This window comes from Taudactylus pleione, unplaced genomic scaffold, assembly GCF_031769625.1.
Source record: "Taudactylus pleione unplaced genomic scaffold, aTauple2 ptg000065l, whole genome shotgun sequence".
In the NCBI taxonomy this organism is placed as follows: Eukaryota; Metazoa; Chordata; class Amphibia; order Anura; family Myobatrachidae; genus Taudactylus; species Taudactylus pleione.
The window spans coordinates 9301212-9317178 of NW_028284467.1; the positions used below are offsets into that span (position 1 = coordinate 9301212).

The window sequence follows — 15967 nt, forward strand, 5'->3', positions numbered from 1 at the left end:
TTCTCCAGCTTCCAGCCCTCAGCCCCGTCACTCCAGCCTCCTGCCCCTTGTGTCCCTCAGCCTCCCCCTCTGTGTCTTTCAGCCTCCCCCTCTGTGTCTCTCAGCCTCCTGCTCAGCTTCTCCTCCTGCAGTGCTGCTCCCAGTCCTCTGTGCTTCTTCACAGGCAGACACGCAGAGAGAGTGCATGTGGCATGATGTCACCACGTCACACCGCGCGAGTACACAGTGAAAGTAATGGCGCGTATCCACTACACGAGAAAAATGAGCGATTGAACGATTACGACATCGTTATCGTTCAATCGTTTAATAATCGTGCATTGAATATGCCAGCAACGACCAGCGATGCGCACTCCCACTGGTCATTGTTGGTATCTGTCATCGTCTGCACATGCTGGTCAATCTGCCGATATCAACAGGTCATGCATGTTCGGGAATGAGAGAGGGTGCCTGCACTGAACGACATATCGTTCAGAGGCCTATTCATCAACACTAAAATAACGTTTTCAAGGACATTTTCCTTAATTACCGTTATTTTAGTATTCATGAAGAAACTTAACACAGGAGATATCACTGATGTCCCCTGCATTAATTTCCACACTCCCCATACATTAGTATGGGGATATGGAAATTATGCTATTCATCAAATTCCGAAAATGATGTATTTTCGGAATTTGATGGAGTTATTATCTGCCACTGTGAGGTGGCGAATGGCAGGTGACACTTACCTGCTTTCAGCTGGTCAGGTCCCCTGGTGTCTTCCTCCGGCGCTTTGGTCCCTCCTCTGGCTCCGGTGTTCTGCTCGGACACTGTGTTCTCACAGCTGAACACAATAAAGTTTAGAAAAAAAAGGAGAACACGTATCAGATTAGACACCAGAGGCGCTGCAGCGTGCAGGTAAGTGCGGGACAGGGGCGAGGTATGTGGAGGGGGTTGGGACACACACACAAAATTACCATAGCTGTAGGCAGTGCTGCGCATGCGCTGGTTTTACGAATGTAACAGCGCATGCGCAGCACAGATTACAGATGCGGTAAGGTAGTGTAGAGAGGGAAAACTATCTATTTCCCGAAAAGCTGTCATCGCAGAAATGGCAGCTTTTCGGAATAGATAGTTATAGGGAGGAGGAATGATGAATTCCTCCGGTAATTATGTAGAACTCCATGCCAGTTCTAAACCTAATTACCTCCAGAGAAAATAATGAATAGGTCCCCAAGTGTGGGAACATTAACCACTGCACAGGATGATGAACGATTGAACGATAACGATGTTGTAATCGTACAGTCGTTCCACTCTTGTGTAGTGGATACACACTTTTAGGCCTGTTGATTAGAGGCAGCAGAGGAGGCAGAGCCCGGGAGGTTCTAACAAATACTGTTAGTCCTCCCGCTCCCTATGGATGTTTTATGGGAGTGTCGCAGGCACTCCGATATGTAATCGCTTACATTGTAGGCCATACTCGGATGGACAATCAGCATGGGTTTCTATGGTGTGACCAATTGTTGCTCCTAAAGACCGCACCAAGCAGTATTTCAACATCTAATGATGCTCAAAGTGGCTGTCTAGGCTCTTGCCTATTCAGACGCACATATGTACACCAGGGAAGGGCTTGTAGCGCTACTGTATTTACATAAAGTCGCAGAAGCAATGCCGGCAAAATATGCACACATGGACACTGCAGACCCAAGTCTGCACTGAGCAATGTTTGTTCTGACACGTGGGATGTTAGACAGTATGTATCCTCTCTCCACTGTGCGCGGGGACATCACCATGGTGAGTTATGCAATAATTCAAAGGTGGTCATAGTATGGGATGGTCATGGTATTCGGGGTGGCTAGTGCTTTGAAATCTCTGCTCAATCCCCCGGGGGATTTGGCTAATCTTTGTCCAGACTTCCTTGGGGATAATGTTGGGCGGTATGCTTTAGAAATACAAATGTTATAATTATGGGTTTAGCTGTAATATTTCTATCCTTCTCCTGTGTATACTCTATTCTGGTTCTAGTGATCACAGGGGCATTTTATAAAGTTAGTTGGTCTATGTACAAGATTAGTGCTTGGGTCACTCCCACAAAAAAAGTAAGTAACCAGGGTGTTTATTATTATTGTTATTTTAGAAATATTTTCCATATAAATAATAGTGTACAGTAATATTTAAGTTTAGTATTTTAGAACGAAGTTAATAAAAAAAAACATGTATACAGCTAAGGTTGCGGATGATAAATATGATGCACTATTATAATATCGTATAGAGCACAGGCTCAGCAATGATTGCACCACAACACAACACTTTTTTAAAAAAGTTATAATGTTTCATACCTGCCTTGATCTGTCCCTGGGCCATTGTCGTTCTGTAGATATCCTCCTGCTATAGCCCACACAGGACCAGGTTATTAGGGATCCCTGGGTTGTGATGGTACAACTGTGGAAATGTTATCGGGCTGGTGCGGGGGCCACCTTGACTTATAGCTTGTATGCACTGCATTTATAGCAGATACACCATTGGATGAATACAGACACCACTTTCTGGTGGCTAGTAAACAATACAGAGCCCTGTCATTGGTAGGCAAGTATCCAATTATCTGGCAGTTTGGTGTACACTACAGAATCCTTGTTATGGAAGCTAATATGCAATATAGTGATCTCATTCTGTGGTGCCTAGTATGAATTACAAAGCCCATTCTCTGGTAGCTAAAATATAAGAGATATTTATTTCCCTATTGCTTAGTATACAATACAGAGCCCATTCTCATGGGTAATTCAATAAGCAGCATTCTGACTGCACATTTCTTTCTCGCACTACATATTGGGGTACAGGATCATCTGCAATGTTGCGGTACCATAATTCTTGGGATGAGAGGTAAGTTGAACAACAGGGGAGGAAGCAGATGGGAGAGGAGAGGAACAGGAAGGAAGCAGGAGGAGTGAGGTGCTGGGGGATGCGGGCCCAGGAGGAGGAGTACAGGCCCTTGCGTGTCACAGTGTGACCCGGTATTTGACTTGGGAAGGTGGGGGAAAGGTGTGAATGGGCTGGGCTTCGGCTGGACGGCTGCGGTCTACGCCTACACAGATGAAAGTTGAAGCTTTTGTTTTCAAAACATAAGATATTAAGGCAGAGAGGACCTCATTCAGAGTCGGTCGTAAGCGGCTGCTCGGTTGTACCAGCGATGTTCGCAAAACAGCGCATGCGTAAGTTTTGCAATGCGCGTGCGCAGACTAGCTGTTGCGATCGGAAATTTTTCTCTCCTTCAACTTGGCCAGGTCGTTAGTTTGAGTGACAGGATGAGGCGTTTGTGGGTGGTAACAGGGGAAGGTGCTTGTGAACGGGGGAGTCGAGATCAGAACGCAGGCGTGCCTGACTATGCAAACGGCGTTTTATGGGAGTGCATAACTAACTAAGTAGTGTCATGGCACATGTGACATGGGAGGTTTTTACACTGACTTGATCGTAGTGCTTAAGAGAGGGTATGGTCAACCTTAAGCTCTACGACCAGCTCCGATGGTTCCCGATGGTCTCGATTAATCCTTATATGCCTGGAGATGATGTGTATTGCGAACGAGAAGGGGGCGTGTTTTTAGTCTTACGGCCGCATCCTCCCCTCGCTCGTCCAGCTAACGATCCCATCTTAACGACGCAACTTGCGAGCGCTTCATTTGCATATCCGGCCCCTTTTCCCTTACGACCGAGCGTTCGCAACGACCGACTCTGAATGAGGTCCAGAATGTAATGTAATGCTTTCACCATAAAAATACACGTGAAAAAAGACACATTTTGTATGGCAGGCTATGAGAAGCAGCTCGGTAATTAATGTTTCTCTTGGTTTGTTTGTGTCTTCAGATGACTTATAATTCTCCAGAATTTCCAGAGTCATGGACACCCATGGCAACAGCATTCACATGGGACGTGATGCTTTATTTTCACTGTGACATCCTCCCCTACGTTCTCCCCCCTCTGCCTTCACATGGCATGCTGACCGTTTCAGGGCCTCAGTCCCTTTAGTAAACTGGCTGCTTACTGTATCTGTGTCTGGCAGGCAGGCCATGGATACGATGCAGAGTTGGCAGCAAAAATAGCGTATTTTGTGGCCATAAAAAGTATACACAAAGCTTGTGTACATGCTCCTATATGCAGAACAAAAAAAAAAAGTGAAGCCATGAAAGATAGCAACAAAACAGTAGAGAAAAACAGGTCATCCCCGCATGGAGCACTATGCTAAACAGGCTAGCACTGGTGGACATTATGGCAAGGAGACCAGAAGCTGCGGTTTCCCGGCTATAGTATTGCAGTAACAGCCTTTCAAACCCTAGTGCTGATAGTAGTTTTTGATGGTGACTGCATCTACTTCAGACCACATTTGTGGATACAATTACTGTACATTGCATATTCCTGCACCTATTCCGCCTCTCTGATTGTAGGTGTAGATAAGATCAGAATGTGTCTAGCCCATTTTTTGAACCTGCACTCAACCAACAAGTATATGTTTAACTGTGCATGAGACCCAGTGTATATGTGATCTGCTCTGTGCACTGTGACATCCTGCCCCTCACATGACATGCTTAGAGCTATGACATTTTTGGCAGCCATTATTCTTTGCCCTCAAGAGAGGCATCGACACTGTATGTCCTCCTGCTATGGCATTACCACCCCAGCTGAGTTGGGTACGGGATGCCGGCACTCGGGGTCACAGCGGTCAGAATCCCAATGCTGTCATCCCGACAGGGTTAGGATACTGACACCTGTCAGTAGGTATCCTAACCCTCCCCCTCTCCCTACCCTAACACTCCCCAGTGCCTGAATCTAACCTCCCCCCTAGCGCCTAAACCTAACCTCCTCCTCCCCGCACCCTAAACCTAACCATCCCCTCCTAGTGCCTAACCCTGACTCTTCCCTAGTGCCTAACCCCTAACGCTAACCCTCCCACTAACCCCACTACTTCGGGATTCCGGCACCGGCATTCTGAGCACCGGAATCCCAGCTGTCGGTATTATGACTGCAGCTGGTTCATCGTGGTGCTGTACCTGAAAGGTCTCCTCGGTCCAGGGCTGGTTATGCTTTTAGGGGGGGACCCCACACTGATTTTGTAACTCGTTCTTTCACTTATAACATAGAAGCACTGCACAGATCACACTGGTATGTGCAGTGCTCCTGTAGAACACACTGCTCACAGGCACTTCTATTATTCTCAGTCCCAATATGACTGAACTAGAACACAATCAAACCCGTGAATGAAAAAACACTGTTCTGTGAAATACGATTCTTAGTAAATCCGTGTGTTTGATCGAGAAAATCTCACATGTATCCCTGTGATGCCCAGCGTGTCCATTCTCGGCCAGACACAATTCCTAGTAAATTTACCCCTAAATCTGCATATTTTAAATGTGCCCCACCCACAATGCAACATGGTTTTTCCAAGGTGCAAATTTGTTCCTTATCTGCTTTTCTCTGAATCAGCCCCAGTATACCTGAAAGTAAGAAATTTTACTACTTGCCGGTTTACATATATAAATCATTTGTCAATATTTACATTGCAGTGTGATTTACCTTCTATTATGGCTTATGTTAGCGCCTAGGATGTAACTATATTTGCTAGAGGAAAAAACATTCCACCACGTCTGCACACTTGCAGGTTGAGACTCCAGCCAAAATAAATATGTTGCTTGTGTTTATTTCTTCCCAGAAATCATATATTTTAAGTCAGTGTAATCCGTTTGAGAAAGAGAATAATTAAGATAGAAATACTCCAGAAAATGCTGTACAGGTCTCTTAAACTTGTTAAAATGAAATACACATAATAGTGTAAGTACAGGGCCGTTAAGTACATATTTCAGAATCATAAACTTGGCCACACTTATAATGTTCAGTTAAAGAAATAACTATAATACAAGAAAGTAAAAAAAAGTTTTATTCACAAGCACTCACATAAAAACAATTACTCACAAGCACTCATATAAAAACAGTTACTCACAAGCACTCACATCAAAACAGTTCACAAGCACTCACATCAAAACAGTTACTCACAAGCACTCATATAAAAACAGTTACTCACAAGCACTCATATAAAAACACTTACTCACAAGCACTCACATAAAAACAGTTACAAGCACTCACATCAAAACAGTTACTCAAAAGCACTCACATAAAAACAGTTACTCACAAGCACTAAAGGCAGCGGACGGCTTGTAGGATTTAGATTAATATGTAAGAAATTGCAGTAAATTCCTTTTCCTGTGTTCTTCCTATACTTCTCTTCTGTGCCCTTGTTTCTTCTAGTTCTTCTGCCAACAACCAGAGGTTAATAAAGAGACGAGTGCATTGTGCAAGTGGAATATCCATGTGGCGGGGCGTATCTATAATGGGAGCAGACGCAGAGTGTGCGGAGCTCACACCGCACACACTGACTATGCCTACCTATTCGCCACCGTTGCAGAAATCATTGGGAAAATTATGCTGGCACCATTTTCCAGAGATATGCGCAAGCGCAATAGATTCTTCTCAGCGCATGGAGAATTCACACTGGTCCCCTTCTCTAATGAAACGCTTATGCCATATGGATACTATGCATTCTAACCAGGAGCCAGAAGTTACAATAGAGAAATCATCAAACCATGCAGATATTTATTTCTTCATAAAGTGTTTTTTATTTCATTTTCTTTTACAAAAAGTAAAAAAGATTGCAAATACACACACACATATATATATAATATATATATATATACATGAGCAATGTGTCATAACAAACTATCAAAATAAGCATAGCAATTACCCAAATGGTGATCTAACAGTAGATTTAGTAGTTTAGATTTTCAATATATAAATTAGGACAATTTGAAGAAATAATACAGATAGTTAACATTAGCAATACTGAGTTTTAGAATAAAGTGCATGCTGGCTGGCGGAGATACAAAAAAAAAATACAATAAAAGGACCAGAGGTGTTAAAGGTCAGGAAGGGCATGACGGGAATCCTGCCAGACCTTACTGAATTTATTTGGGCAGTTTCAGCTTCAGATACATATAACGTTCACGCAGAATTTACACCAGATCTAACCTGCCGCAGACGCTTCAAGTCTTATCGCACTCAGTGGCCTCTCAAGCTGCGTATGCAATTGCAGTGTCTAATTTATGCACGCCCAAGCCACAGCACTCAATCAGACAGGCACGCCTGTGTTTTTCCGCCCACTCCTCCGTTACCACCCCCGAATGCTCACAGCCTGTCACTCAGGATTCCACTGTGTGTGTGTAATCGCAGCGCAAAAGCAGTGCGGTTTATACGCATGTGCAATGGCGTACAAACGCTCGATCTGCGTATGTAGTTGCACCTGCAATCACTGCTGAATCAGGCCCTATGTTCACTAACATCGCAAGCATACACATTAGGTTACATTTTAATCAAAAGCCAATTAACCCCATGTGTTTACAGTGTGGTAAAACCAGTAGAAACCAGAGTACCCAGGGGGAAAACCATTCAAAATACTAGGGAGAACATACAAACTCCAAATAGATAGGGCGCGGGTTAGAAATTTAAATCAAGACTCTAGTGCTGTGAGGCAGCAATGCTAACCACTGTGTCACAATATGTTACCCAAGGAACTTTGCAATTAAAAAACAAAAAACATAATAGTAAATACTTTCGGTTAATCTAAAATTAAAATCTTAGCATTGCTTTTAGCTACAACCTTTATTGATGTCTTATAAAAGGTAGTAGATGCCAACAGATATGCACACTACATAACCAAAAATAACATTAAGTTGAAAATTCCATTAGGGAACAGAGACGGGTGTGGTAAGAGATAGACCGTAATTAGATAGACACCAGATATTAGACGGTCAATAATTAGACAGGGACAAAAGTCAGGTACACTAAAGTTAGACATTTAAAAAGGTTGACAGGGTCAACATTTCGACATGAAAATGGTCGGCAATTTTTTTATATTTTTTTTAGCCCTAATCTTCACTCCCACCCTAACCCTCCCCTTGGTACCTAACCCTCCTTCCTGGTGCCTAACCCTAACCATCTGGGTAAGTGCCTAACCCTCCAGTAAGTGCCTAACGCTCCAGTGAGTGGCTAACCCTAACCCTCCAGTAAGTGCCCAACCCTAACGCTCCAGTGAGTGCCTAACCCTAACGCTCCAGTGAGTGCCTAACATTAACACTCCAGTGAGTGCCTAACCCTATCGCTCCAGTAAGTGCCTAACCCTAATGCTCCAGTAAGTGCCTAACCCTCCAGTAAGTGCCTAACCCTAATGCTCCAGTGAGTGCCTAACCCTAACGCTCCAGTAAGTGCCTAACCCTAACGCTCCAGTGAGTGCCTAACCCTAACGCTCCAGTAAGTGCCTAACCCTAACGCTCCAGTGAGTGCCTAACCCTAATGCTCCAGTGAGTGCCTAACCCTAATGCTCCAGTGAGTGCCTAACCCAAACGCTCCAGTGAGTGCCTAACCCTAACGCTCCAGTAAGTGCCTAACCCTCCAGTAAGTGCCTAACCCTAACGCTCCAGTGAGTGCCTAACCCTAAGGCTCCAGTAAGTGCCTAACCCTCCAGTAAGTGCCTAACCCTAACGCTCCAGTGAGTGCCTAACCCTCCAGTAAGTGCCTAACCCTAACGCTCCAGTGAGTGCCTAACCCTAACGCTCCAGTAAGTGCCTAACCCTAATGCTCCAGTGAGTGCCTAACCCTAACGCTCCAGTAAGTGCCTAACCCTAATGCTCCAGTGAGTGCCTAACCCTAACCCTCCAGTAAGTGCCTAACCCTAACACTCCAGTAAGTGCCTAACCCTAACACTCCAGTGAGTGCCTAACCCTAACGCTCCAGTGAGTGCCTAACCCTAAAAAAAAAAAAATGTGTCAAATTTTTAATGCTGAACTTTTGACCCTGTCGACCTTTTGTACATGTCAAACTTTAGTGTGCCTGACTTTTGTCCCTGTTGTCCCTAACTATTGACTGTCTAACATCTGGTGTCTATCTAGATATTGTCTATCTAATTACTGTCTATAGTCCAGAAACCAACAGAAACTTGGGGGTATGTTTACTAAAGTGCAGGTTTTTAGAAGTTGAGATGTTGCCCATAGCAACCAATCAGTTTCTACTTAACACTAATCTAGCACCTTCTAGAAGATAATAGAATCTGAATGGTTGCTATGGGCATTATCTCTACTTCTAAAAACCCACTTTAGTAAATATACCCTCCGTTGTAGCAGTATTATACAGTTGGAGTGCAGACGTGCAGTAAAGTAACCCATATAAACCAATCAGGCAATTGCTTTAAAAGTTCTAACAATTACTAGAATATGCAAAGCTAGCTGCTCATACAGTGCTATAGGAAGCGGATGATTGGTAAGAATACCACACTATTTGAAACTAACCGAACAAGCATCTTAAAATCTTACCGAGTTCACACGGACAGGACTTGGACTTTTTCCCAACCATTGTCCTCCCTCGGGCAGGCTCTTCATCTACTGGCTTTGTACTGTGCCTCTACTTCAATATTAAAGCGTTCTTATCTATTGGGAGTGGTCCTCTTCGACTGGGCATCATTGGTTGGCATTCTTCCCTAGAATTTAAGAAATATATAATCACAGAAAAGTTAGTAAAACATTGTGCAAACTGAAGTGATTTTCTAGTAATTAAAATGAATACATTGTAAAAACGACACTTCTCAAACAAATGATATAATGATTCCTCACCTTGTTCAAGAGCCAGGTATAGAGGAATTTAAAATTTCTCGAACTTTAGTAATCTTAAAAAGTGTGTTAGTATTTCTGAAGACTGCACTGAACACAGTCACAAAATATGATCAAAAACCAAATGCGCTCTACAGCATAAAACATTAAGGGCCTGATTCAGACCCGCTCGCAAGATGCGATCGCTCGCTTGCAGAAAGGGGCTGGATATGTAAATTAAGCGCTCGCACTGCGTCACATAAGGACGCCCACTGTGTGTTAGCGAGCTATGGCAAAGTGCACTCACAAGTGTCTGAAGACGCCCCCTTGCCACTCGCAACATCATCTCCGGGAAATCTATGATTAATCGGGACCATCGTGAGCCATCGAAGCTGCTCGCAGCCTTTGGGGTTTCCTTTCCCCGCTGCAAGCACTGCGATCAGTGTGGGCTGAAATACACGCAGGTGACATGTACAATGACGTTACTTTGCTGGTCAATTTAAACGCCGTTTTGGCGGGCAGACACGCCTGCGTTCGCAACACCACTCCCCCGTTCACATGCACCTTCCCCTGTTACCACCTACAAATGGCACTATCTGTCACTCAAAGTAGCGACTTGATAGTGGCTTACGAGCTACCAAAAGCAGATTGCAACAAATGGCTTGCGCAGGCGTACTGCGAATTATACGCATTCGCACTGCGAATTATATGCATGCGCAGTTGGGTGAAAATCGCTCTAAGCGAGCGATCGCCCCTTAGCGAGCGGATCTGAATCAGGTCCTAAGTACTGTAGTATTAAGGCTGGTATCCAATTGCTTATTAAAATGAGCGATTGAACAATATCGTTATCGTTCAATTGCTCATTAATCGTGCACAAATCGGGCATGAAAATGTCAGAAACGACCAGCGATGCGCGCTCCCGCTGGTCGTTTCCGACATCAATCATCGCCTGAAAATGCTGGTCAATCTGCCGATTACGACAGCTTGACCATGTTCAGGGATAAGGGAGGGTGTCTGCACTGAATGACATATAGTTCAGTGTAGGCACTGCAGGGGAAGAGGAACGACTGTACGATTACAATGTTGTAATAGTACTGTCGTTCCACTATCTGCTAGTGGATACACACCTTTAGAATATAAAGCTCTCAACACAGTGGAACCATCTTATATTCCAACATACAGTGGGCCTGATTCAGAGCCGGACGCTCTGACAGAGCGCTCGCTCTGAATCAGGCCGGCCTTCTGTGTTTTTAGAGCGGCCTCTTGGCCGCTCGCATAGCTGTGGGTTACCACCCCCCGCTATAGCGAGCGGCCAGGAAGATGGTCGCGATGGTCAAGATCATCGCGACCATCGGGCTTGCGACGAGACCCTTGTGGTAGGGTCTCGTTGCCGCAAGCCCTAGAGTGCTTTCGGCTCTACCAGAGCCGAAAGCACTCCCACTGACATCACTTGTGATGTCAGTTGGGCCGGCCCCAGACGGTAGGCGTTCCCATGGGAATGCCTCCGTCTGGGCAGCGACGCCCCCGGCCCTCCCACCAAAGAGGGCGTGCTGTCACTCAACATTGACAGCACGCCCCCTTTGGTATGAGACCTGGAGCGACAGCTTGGCCGTCGCTATCCAGGTCTCGCGCATGCGCACGACAGAGCCGGCTCCGCCATACGCATGCGCACTGGGCCACCATCGACCTGCTTGCGAGCACTCAGCGCTCGCGAGCGGGTCTGAATCAGGCCCAGTATGTGTGCAAATATTATTCCACAAACACAGCTATGTTTAATGTCTTAAGTATTTTTTCACTAGCATTTGAAGTTTCTGGTGCTGCTCACGGAATTACAGAATTAATTTCCTCATCACTTGCAAATACCCCACAAGTTAGTCCTAAGTTTTAAGGTGCTGGTAAAGGATAACTGAGTTTTCTTTTAACTGTTTCAATTATTGGCAAAAATGTAAATTATGACCATCTATGATTAAAAACTGTATTTATGAGTATTGCATTTTCATGCCCACTTTTTCAAACTGACAAAATGTTCTAGAGTTATCAACCAGTGGCTTACTGGGGACCACCTTCAATATAATGATTCTCTGGAAAAAACGTATAATGCTCCTGCTAATGGATGTCCCTCATCTACTATATGTGCATGATATCATATTGTGGATGTAAATCCTCACCGATGCAGAATCATCAGCAGCCCAGGAGGTATATCAGTTTGGATGACTGAGGTGTTGTGTCAGTTGTCACAATTGCATGGGCATTTGCATGTGTCCGCCCAGTTGTGATGTCAGTCACAGCAAGTGCCTGCCGCCCGTACACACAGCACGATGTGCTGATATATCTGCAGATATATCGGCCATCGGCTGTGCTGCACTGCCGACGCGATATGTCTGTGAACAATGTTGTTCAGACATATCGCTGGTACCACCGACACTCCTACAATATATTGGCCGTTCAATTGAACGGTCAATATATCGGCCAGTGTGTCCCCAGCATTAGACAGGAACCAGGCAAAAGTTCAGTACACTATAATCTAGAGATGAGCGGGTCAGGTTCCCTGAGAACCGGACCCACCCGAACTTCGGGGATCTGGGGTGCCCCGAGGCGCCCCTCGGATCTCCCTGCCCTGGATCCCTAATCGAGGCAAAACCTCGCGATCCTCTGTCGGATCTCGAGGTTTTGCTCTCGAGCGGCCATTTTTAAAAATCCCTTTGCTTTCAAAGGGCAAAGCGCTGATTGGCTGACAGAGCCGTCTGTCACAGCTCTTAGCCAATCAGCGTTAAGCCCATTCAATGCAGGGAAAAAGAAGATGGTGCTGGTTCCCGCGGCCGGCACCTCCCCGCTGCTGAGACACCTGCTGTCGGCACCCCCCGCTTCCGACACACCAGTTGCCGGCACCCCCACTGCTGACACCGCTGGCAGCCCCGCTGCTGACACCACTGGCTCCCCCATGCTGCAGACACCGCCGGCACCCTGCATTGAGAACACCCCTGCACTGCCGACACAGTCAGCAAACCTGCACTGAGGACACCGCTGGCACCCCCGCTCGGCCGACACCGCAGGTACACTGCACTGAGGACATTGCCAGCACTCCCACACTGCCATTCCATGTACTGTGGACAGGGTCAGCAACCCCCGCACTGCCGACACAACCAGCAAACCTGCACTAAAGACACCGCTGGCATACCCGCACTGCCGACACCGCCTGTACCCTTCACTGAGGACACTGCCATTCCATGTACTGAGGACAATGTCAGAAACCCCCACACTGCCAACACAGCCAGCAAACCTGCACTAAAGACAATGCTGGCACCCCCGCACTGCCGACACCGCTGGTACCCTTCACTGAGGACACTGCCAGCACCGCAGCACTGCCATTCCATGTACTGAGGACACCGTCAATGACCCCACACTGACTACACTGCCAGCACTCCCACACTGAGGACACCACTGGCACCCCTGCACTGCCGACACTGTCAGCACACATGCCCTGAGGACACCGCTGGTACCCCTGCTTTCCTGACACCACTGGCACCCTGCACTAAGGACATTGCCAGCACCCCCGCACTACTGCCCCCGTTAGCGACCCCGCACTGCCGCTACTCTCACACCGAGGGCATCCCTGCACAGCCGACACTATCAGCACTCCTGCACTGAGGACATCGCTGGCACCACCACTCTGCCAACATTGCCAGGACCCCCACTCTGCCAACACCACCACACTGCCAGCACTTTGGCATTGAGGACACCACTGGCACTCTCGCATTGAGGACACCGCCAGCACCCCGCAATGCCGACACTGCTGTCAGAGTAAGTGCACTATTGGTGTATCCAACCCACACTGTATAACACACTGTATCCATGTTGGAACTTGGAAGCTGAACTGCCACATGTTAGTGCCATTCACTGTGTCGCTTAGTCAGCCAACTAACTAGTCTTGACCATCGCGACCATCGCCACTGCGAGCCGAAGCCTGCGGTTGAGTTTCTCAACCGCAAGGCCCGGAGTGATTTTGGCTCTATCAGAGCCAAAATCACTCCCACTGACATCACTAGTGATGTCAGTGGGGCCGGCTTCTGACGGTAAGCATTCCCTTGGGAACGCCCCGTCTGGGAGGCACGCCCCCGGCACGCCCACCAAAGGGGGCGTGCTGTCAATCAACATCGACAGCACGCCCCCTTTCATCAGACACAACGAGCGAAGGAAAGTCCTTCGCTCGTCGCGTCTCGCGCATGCGCACAACGGAGCTCCCTCCGTCGTGCGCATGCGCAGTGCACACCATCGACCCACTTGCGAGCAGACAGCTGAATCAGGCCCAAAGAGAGCTAATCAAGATGGCCTTGGCCCACATGAAGTAAGAATTAGTAGCTACAGGGGAACAGAATTAGAAGATAGCATATTATAGTTTGGTTAAGACATATAACCAATTTGTGCCTAGCACGTACGAATATTAAATAAATTAATATTCCCCCTTTGGGTTAACTGGAAGTATAGTATAAAGCTCATGAGAGAAAGAGGGAGGGGGGCAGTCTGAGGAAAAGGGAGAAAGGGAGCACATCGAGTGTCTGAAGGGGGTGGTGCTGGGCATTGTTGCCCCATGCAGTATGTATGAAATTGGCTGACTGGTATGACTGGCACTATGTGTTATGTTTTTTGTTGTAACTCTGCACTGGCAAAATACATGTATGAGACTGCTGTCTAAAAGTAAAAGCGTTGTGATTTATTTTAGAATCTGTATTGGTGTGAATTATTTCATTATCCTTTATAACAAGTAAGGTTTGATAAATAAATATAGAATGAACCGCGTTATCAATTTTGGTGCCGTGACTCGGATACACGCAGTTAACGCCCGCTGTATCGGTGATTGAGAGAGAGTGCACGGCAGTGAGTTGTTTTACTCATTATTTTTTTTAAAGTACGGTATTGTTTTTTTTTCCTCTCCCCCGATCTTTGATATAGTGGTAAGTTAACTATGTTGTATTAAATTACTGTTTTGGATTTAATTATTCTTGTTAGAAGTTTTTTTTCCCCATTATTTTGATAGTATGATTATAAGGGGAGTTTTTGCAGCTTTCAGCCGGTTAGAAAAAAGATGGCGCTGGGACTCCTTCAGAGTCTGGGCAGTGCGCCAGTAGATAAGAGAAAGTTATTTTCTGTCCTGCGCAACATTTTCCACTGAAATATGTTAGATGTAAGATATTGATGGTCTTTAAATTTGCAAATTGAGTAATTGACCTTCCTGTTGCATTATTGTTTTTATTGGTACGGGATTTCTGAACTTATTTCTGGATTGGATATATTGTTATGCTATAATAATTTCTTAAGAATGGAATGTTTTGAACTTGTAAGTATCAAGGAATTACACTGATATCTTGTTTTTATTTTCCTACTCACTCTGAGAAAAAAAAAATTGTGCATACCAGTTTTTATTTTTTCCCCTTCCCTGTCTTGTATGAGAGAGTGGTGTGCATGTGTAATATGATTGGCTGATCTATATGTGTAATATGATTGGCTGATCTATATGTGTGATATGATTGGCTGATCTTTACGACAGCAGAATTTGGTCAGAATTCTACCCAAATATTGCTTCGGCTTCCATATGGAGTTAGAATTAGCATAGAGTTCTTTGTCACCAGTGAAAAATAACACACACTATAAAGCCGTAGATAGCAGTGTATGTAACATGTGTGAGTGATCCATAAAAATAAGGGTGCACATACTTTCTCACCTATCCTCCTTTCTCTTCCTTTCCTTTGTGGAAACCCCTGATCATAGTAGATGTGTTTTAGTTGTTTGTATTTTGCTGTGTTAGATTTAGCAGACAGTTTGATTAATATAGATCAGCTTCTGCTGATGTGTTATGATATATTGTAAACTTGAGATGTTTATTCCAGAATTTGAAATATTGTTTAAGATTTGTTGTGTGTCACATACATGTTTGAGTTAATAGGCATTGGTGACATAAGTGTTTTTTTATTTTCTTTATTGTCTTTTATGAAAGGTGTGTGTAGAGAGATGTGAATCTGTTTATGTGGAAGTGCGGGGGTAATATTATAGACAAAGAAGAGAAGTTCACGACCATGGCTAGATAGTGTAAAATCAATCTGCAGATATCTGATAACCAGATAATATTGATGTAAAAGTGATAAATCTGATAACGAAGGACAGATAAGCACAGTATAGGTACAAATCCTGATAACGAGGGCAGATTGTACATAAAACGTGCAAAAAACCTGATAACGAGGGCAGGTACACAAGGTATACGTATAGTCACAGGTGTAACAGGTGCGCGGAACCCTGACAACGAAGACAGGGGAGGCACC

At 45.4% G+C, this 15967-nt stretch overlaps 1 protein-coding gene across 3 annotated transcripts in view; it reads right to left on the reverse strand.

The window, feature by feature from the left end:
* SLC11A2 (solute carrier family 11 member 2) overlaps positions 1 to 15967 on the reverse strand; it is a 124558-nt gene that overhangs the window by 86061 nt on the left and 22530 nt on the right. For all 3 annotated transcript variants that reach the window (XM_088465934.1, XM_088465933.1, XM_088465937.1), the window contains one exon: positions 9381 to 9544. In XM_088465934.1, the coding sequence (XP_088322060.1) occupies positions 9381 to 9420 (40 nt within the window). In that variant the 5' untranslated portion in view covers positions 9421 to 9544. The remainder of the gene's footprint in view (positions 1 to 9380; positions 9545 to 15967) is intronic.